The sequence below is a fragment of the Protopterus annectens genome, chromosome 4.part1 (assembly GCF_019279795.1).
Source record: "Protopterus annectens isolate FY-2018-M chromosome 4.part1, PAN1.0, whole genome shotgun sequence".
NCBI lineage: Eukaryota > Metazoa > Chordata > Ceratodontiformes > Protopteridae > Protopterus > Protopterus annectens.
Window position 1 is genome coordinate 998,554,575 of NC_056734.1, and position 6,938 is coordinate 998,561,512.

Genomic DNA, 6,938 nt, shown 5'->3' on the forward strand with positions numbered 1-6,938 from the left:
TTACAAATTAACACTGAAATCTACAGAAATCAAATAAGAATCAAAAATTGTCATATGTCAATACTAACATTTCCAGTGACACGTAGATAGGGCAACAACATACCTCTGGTAAACTTCCCCAGACAGAACATCTCTGTCTATTACTGTCCAAGTACAATGATTATAAGGTTTGCCAAGTGGTGAAATATGAATATTACACCAGCTCTATAATAGAGCATAAAGCTATAAAGTTGGACTGTCTAAAATATCTTGACATTAAATTCTATATAAAAGTCTGATGTAACTCACCACATAAAGTTACCGAATATGCAACAAATAAACAGTTAGCAACTAACGAAATGCTATGCATAAGAAACGGTAACTTCATCACTAACAAAAGTGGTGAAATATGAATATTACGCCAGCTCTATAATAGAGCATAAAGCTATAAAATTGGACTGTCTAAAATATCTTGACATTAAATTCTATATAAAAGTCTGATGTAATTCACCACATAAAGTTACCGAATATGCAACAAATAAACAATTAGCAACTCACAAAATGCTATGCATAAGAAACGGCAACTTCATCACTAATAAGAGTGTATCGTCCATTTATATAAAGCCCATTAATATAGAATCAAATGGCCAATGGAAAATGAAATCCTGTAACTTTCAGGCGTCTGGCTGTAAGTATAGGTTTTATAGAGGCCCTTTCATTGAGGCCCTTGCCCTTATCTGCCCGTAATCTCATTATCCAAATAATTTCCCTTCGCTCAGTGGTATTATGAATATTTCCTTCTAGTTAATGGAATTATGTTATCCATTGCCATAAATTTAAAAGTATGTTGAGACCCCTCAGTATTCACATGTTTCGCTAGGGCATTAGTAATATGCCCTATCCTTATAGCATAAAGATGCTCTCTTATCCTGGTGCGAAGCATCCTGTTGGTTTTTCCAACATAAAATGCTTCGCATTCCTGACAAAGTGCCAAGTACACTATATGCTCGGTGTTACAAGTAGCTGAAACTTGGAAGTGGAAAATTTGTCCAGTATTTGGATGGATAAAGGTACTGCCAGTTGCAATTGTACGCAGTACCCACATTTTCCGCAGGGACATGTTCCAGTATAATTCTGAGAGTCAGGTTTCTTCACTGGATAACATAAAAGACTTTCCAAATTGGGTTTATTCTTATATTGAAAAGTAAGTTTATCACCTACTGTTTGTTTAATATCTTCACTGGTTGTTAAAATACGCCAATGTTTAATAATCTTCATTACTACTCTTCTATCATTAGTAAAGTAGAGAGGTATTCTTAACTGTTTATAGTTACTCTCTCTTCTTATAGAGCTACAAGCATTGTCAGAAAAATAAGAGGTTGCTGTATTTTGCCTCAATGCTTCTATGTTCTGTAACCCGTTATTAATCTCTTTTTCTGTATATCCTCGCTGAGTGAGTCTATATTTAAAGTTATTAATTTCTTGTTGGAATCCTTGTTCCAGGACATTTAATCGTGAGATTCTCATACTTTGTCCTTTTATTATGTTATCAAATATGTAACGAGGGTGCATACTCAATCTATGTAAGAGGGCATTCCTATAACAAGTTTTCCTATAGACTCCCAGTATTAACTTGATCATTCATTACCTTCTCTACAAAGACGTCCAAGTATTCGATCCTAATATCCGAATACTTAGAAGTGAATCTTAAATAAGGAGTAATGTCATTCATCTCATTTATAATGTGGAAGTAAGTTGACAGAAAATGTGAGGATGAGTTCTCAGGGCTTCAGAAAATATTTAATGATGAGGAACAACCTATACGCCATTGTTCAGGCAGCCTGGCATCAAAGTAGAAAAATAGATAACCTTGTGTTTTACTTTAAATCTGGTTGGCCTATTTACCACCAGATTGTATACCGTATTACTTTTTTAAATTTGGGGATTTTTAGTAGTTACAGGCATGTGAAGTTGAGATTGAGATTGTTACAGCATAAGTCAGTGAACATGTACAAAGGACAAGATTTTGGTATTTGTGTCACCTTCCTCCCTTTACTGTAAGTTAGGGAAACCTTGTTGCTGCATGGCTTAAGTAGGTGCAGGAGAATGGGGTCCCACTGCAAAAAATGCTTTTGTGGTGTAATAATTGCAGGTTTAGGAATTTGTTGCTAATGTGCATGTTCTGTTACAAAACTTGTAATACATTGTCTTGCACTTGTGATAGGGATTTGATGGGACTCTTCTTGTACAACTGAAACTGCCATCATTCCTTTCCAGTAGCCATTCCATTCTTAAAGGAGGGAGTTGACAGCTGGGAAGGGGCAAACTATATAGTGGCTAGATAATGATGGGTACGAAAAATGTATTCCCAGGAGGATAAGAGATTAGTAGTGGTCTAAGCATATCCCACCACGCTGTGGGTGTAACTTGTAAGCATGTTCTTTCTCCTCTTATTAATGTGAAGTGTACATCTGTGGAAGCCTTAAAATAGCAGCTCCTGGGAGAGTCCTGGTGGTAGCAAATTGTGCCCACCCCCCAGTTGTCAGTGTCAACTGCTTTGATTCAATGCACCCCCACTGGCTACCTAGGCATAATTGTGTAACGTTGTCGTCGTAACAGTGTGCAGCGGAAAAGGACCGCTTTGTTAGCTAGTGTTCTTGGTTTACTTTTATAGATTGTGTAATCTTCAGCTCTTCCTGCAACTTTCTTTTTTAGGTCAGTTTCTTAAGTTTGGTTGTGTTTCTTATGTTTGGTTGTGAAGTAGACGACACTTGTTAGCACTTTTTTTGTTTGTTTTGTGGACGATCTGGTATAATCTTGTACTTGAAAATAGACTAGTGAAGTGGTATTTAGATTACTGTGAGCTGATGAAATAAAAATATATTCAAATCTCCTAGTAGCTTAACTTGCTTTTTTTTTCTCCTACAGATGCTGTATCCATCCAGAATTTAAAATGCAGTTGTAAATAAAGTACTTCAAAACATGGAATCTGTGTGTTGTTTTTTTAGTATACCATTTGGTTTGATAAGAGCTTTTTCTGTCCTCTGGCAGAAGTGTGTTTCAACAAAGGCCACCAACTTGGAGACATAAATACAGCATTACAATTTTTTTGTAACAAAATGGTGACACATGTACTGTAAGTGAACTCTTCAGTCATTTGTGAGTGTTTGTGGTCCAGCTTGTTCATCTACAATATTTGGTGTATGAATTAATCTCCTGTATTGTATTTGGGCTAGTTTGGTACAAATTAGTAGGACCTTGGTGATTTTGCCAAACTAGTTGACTGTATTTGTATTGTCTGTTGGGTAAAAAATGTAATTTTCTTTAAGATCACCACAAGTAAACTTTGTTCTGCACCTTAGTGCATTGTACAGTTTATGGACAGCAGGATGGCACAGATCCCCAACAGAAAAGAAATACATTGCCAGCTGTCCTCATCCTAGGTACTTGTAATTCTTTTACTTAAGCCAGTCAGTTATCCGATTGTTGTCAGGAGGCAGTTGGTTAAACATCCTTCTCCTTTACTAGTTCTGAGTCGGAATGTGCCAAGTCAGAGACACTTTTTTGTACTTTTTTGCTGTTCCAGAAGGTAGAAGAATCTCAAAAGCTCTTCATATTTCTGGTCCATCTGATAGTTTCAGTTTCTAAAGCAGTCCTTTATTTTGGTTTGATTTTTAGTTGTACAGGGAAGACTTTTAGTATTACAGCACTTACTGCTGTGGGAGTTCATTTTAAGTAAGTGTTCGGTTTAGTTGTAAGATGATGCATTTCACAAGTGTAGAGTGATATCTTGCAGTGGCAAATGATTTATGAATGAATTTGAGCAGACGTTTGGATGTTTATAGCCTTTAGGAAGTAATGATAGTGGAAAGGATGTGATGTCCTTCATGGATGCATCTGCAGTCATAACAAGTGGGTTGTCCTGTCGTCAGGCAGCCCTTCAGTCGGCCGGATTCCAAAGTCCGGGTCCGGCTTCGGCTGATGTCGCACTCCACCCGACGTCATCTCTGTTGGTCTTCGGGTATAAAGGCATCAGCCGACACCATTTTCCTCGGTCTTTCTTGCCGCGTGGCGCCCGAAGCAAAAGCTGTTCGCAAGTGCCGGTCGGTCGGATCCAGAGATTACTTCTACCGAATACTACTTCGAAGACTTCTAAAGCTAAGTACCCCGTTGGGGACTCTTTCTTGCCTCAGCCGATGTCAGAAAAAGTTAACAATTGTTTAAACTGTGGGAAACAAATACCTCATAAAGATTACCACTCTTACTGTCTGCCTTGTTTAGGCCCAGCCCATGACGTAGCAGCCTGTTTGGCCTGTGCTTCTTTCAACCGACGAACGCTTAGGCGTCGGTCGGAGTTTGCAGAACAGTTTTTCGGTTCTGATTTTGCGTACATTATGCCGTCGGATCCTCCGACTACCCAATCTACCAAAAAACGCAAAGATAAAGACCGACACTCGCGGTCCGCGGTTTCGGCCGAAACCATGGTCAAGCAAACCGCGAGTGTCTCGGTTTCGGCCGAAACCGAGAAAACTGAACAAAGTACAGCTGAGCCTATTCCTACAACTGAGGCCCCTGCTACAACTCTTGAATCGACCTCAGAAATTTTACCCACTACGGTGGTTGACTTATCAGACACCATCCCTTGGATGTCTCTACCCCAGCACGTGGTGCTGCTAGGCCTCCAGCAGCCATGTCCATTAAGGCCTTCGCCAGGGCTAAAGCAGCCAAGACTACTAAAACAGTGCCTGTTAAAGCCTGCACATCCAGGCCCTCTTCTAGTTCTCAAATGCTTACTTTGGCAGAAGATTTAATTTCTTTAATTAGAGGATCTCAATCTCACCCAGACAGGGCCTCTCAGCCCCCAGAGAAGAGACCTAGGGCAGAGCCCCCCGAGCCAGTGTCCTCTGATGATTCTGCTGATGAATCAGACATAACTGACCAGCCAGAGGCTCCCTTCTCCAATTTTGAAGATTCTGATGCTGAAGAATCCATTCCAGCTGCTTCCCACCAGAAGAATTCTCCTTTGGGGAAACCTTGCATGCCATGCGAGAACAGTTCCAATGGCAGCAACAGGATTTTTCAGACTCCAGAAAAAGACTTAGGACCTTTCTGCACCTCCCACAGCACAGGCCCTTAGCTATACCTCCTGTTCTCTCTGTGGTGGATGATGCTTTCAATGATGTTTGCTCCGCTCCAGATTCTTTACCCCCAGCCCCTGCCAAACCAGACAGATTTTACAGGGTGCCAGATACTCATCACCACCTTTACAAGGCTCCACTTGCAGACCCAGAAACTATATCCCAGGGTCCCAAGGCACTAGCCGCGACCATAGCTAAAAACCCTATCCCTTCTGAAAGGGAAGCAAGGTCATTAGACAGATGGGGTAAAAAGGTCTACACTTCAGCTACTCTCTCAGCTAGAGCTTTAAACTGCCAGTTTCACATGATACAATACCAAGAGTTTATGCTTGATCAGTTAACTAAAAAACTAACCACTGATGAATCTCTTGATAAGAAATATGTATTAGAGATGGTAAATAACATACAACAGGTTAGCAACCATTCCTTAAAATGTGACTATGATGCACTGGAGGCTTCATTTAGATCAGCCATGACAGGCACAGTGATAAGAAGGCATGCATGGCTAAAGGAACAAGCTTTATTGGATCATGTTAAAGCTAAGTTGCTAGATGCTCCTATGGACAGGACAAGTTTGTTTGGTACACCTGCCCAGCAGGTTATGAAGAAAATGGAAGAAAAGGCAAAATCTGTTCAAACTGTTAAAGATTTCTTGCAGGTTCAACCCCCAAGGTTTAGCAGGAACTGGCCTGCCAAAAATTGGTCCTTTCCTGACTCCACAAAATTTCAAAGGGGCAGGAATAGACGTTCCAGAGGCAGAAACCAATCCAGAGGAGGTGCCTACAGAGGAAGACAGTGGCAAGGTAACAACAGAGGCACAGACACAGCCACTGCCACTACATCAGCACAACCACAGTGACTTAACCCTAAATCCGCCTACCAGGGAACAAATAGCAGCTCCTCTAGGCGGAAAGTTAACCTTATTTTCAAAGAACTGGCACTACATAACAAAAGACAAGTGGATTTTACAAACCATAGATCAAGGTTACCGGTTTCACTTCCACACTTTACCAGTCAAAAAAGGAATGCCAAATCTACCTCCAAATCAAAAAACAGAGGCTCTATGCCAGATAATGGAGTTAGCAAACATGAGAGCTGTGGAAAGAGTGCCAACAGCAGAGCAAGGAAAGGGGTTCTATTCCAGACTATTCCTAGTTCCAAGAAAGGAAAAAAGTTGGAGACCAATTCTCGACCTGTCCACCTTAAATACATACATCATTGTCCCAAAATTCAAAATGCTGACCCTACAGCAACTTCTTCCCAAGCTGGGCAAGGAGTCTTGGCTGGTAACTCTAGATCTCAAGGAGGCATACCTGCACGTCCCCATTCGACCAATCTGCAGAAGATACCTCAGATTTCTTGCAGGATCAGAGCACTATCAATTCTCAGCATTGCCCTTTGGCTTATCTACTGCGCCCAGAGTATTCACAAAATGCCTGGCATCAGTAATCCATTGCAGACTTCAGGGAATTCAAATTTACCCATACCTGCGACTGCCTGCTACAAGGGGACAACAAAAGCAAGCTGACAACAGATTTACAAAGGGTCATTTACTTGCTACAAGCACTGGGATACACAGTCAATTTACAAAAGTCAAGGCTGATACCATCCCAAACAAGGACATTCTTGGGCCCGAATTGGACACAGTAAAACAAATGGCATTCCTGACTACAGAAAAACAAAAAGAACTTCCTCTTTACTTCTTGGCACTAACAAAACTGAACAAGTTAACAGCAAGAAAAGTACTGCAGGCCTTGGGCTTCATGGCATCATGCATAATCTTGGTTCCATTTGCCAGACTACATATGAGAAAACTACAGT

At 40.7% G+C, this 6,938-nt stretch overlaps 1 protein-coding gene across 2 annotated transcripts in view; it reads left to right on the top strand.

The window, feature by feature from the left end:
• The window catches only part of RPL35A (ribosomal protein L35a), a 97,020-nt gene extending 94,053 nt beyond the window's left edge, over window positions 1-2,967 (top strand). For both annotated transcript variants that reach the window (XM_044070703.1, XM_044070704.1), the window contains one exon: window positions 2,908-2,967. In XM_044070703.1, the coding sequence (XP_043926638.1) occupies window positions 2,908-2,931 (24 nt within the window). In that variant the 3' untranslated portion in view covers window positions 2,932-2,967. The remainder of the gene's footprint in view (window positions 1-2,907) is intronic.
• The last annotated feature ends 3,971 nt before the right edge of the window (window positions 2,968-6,938 follow it).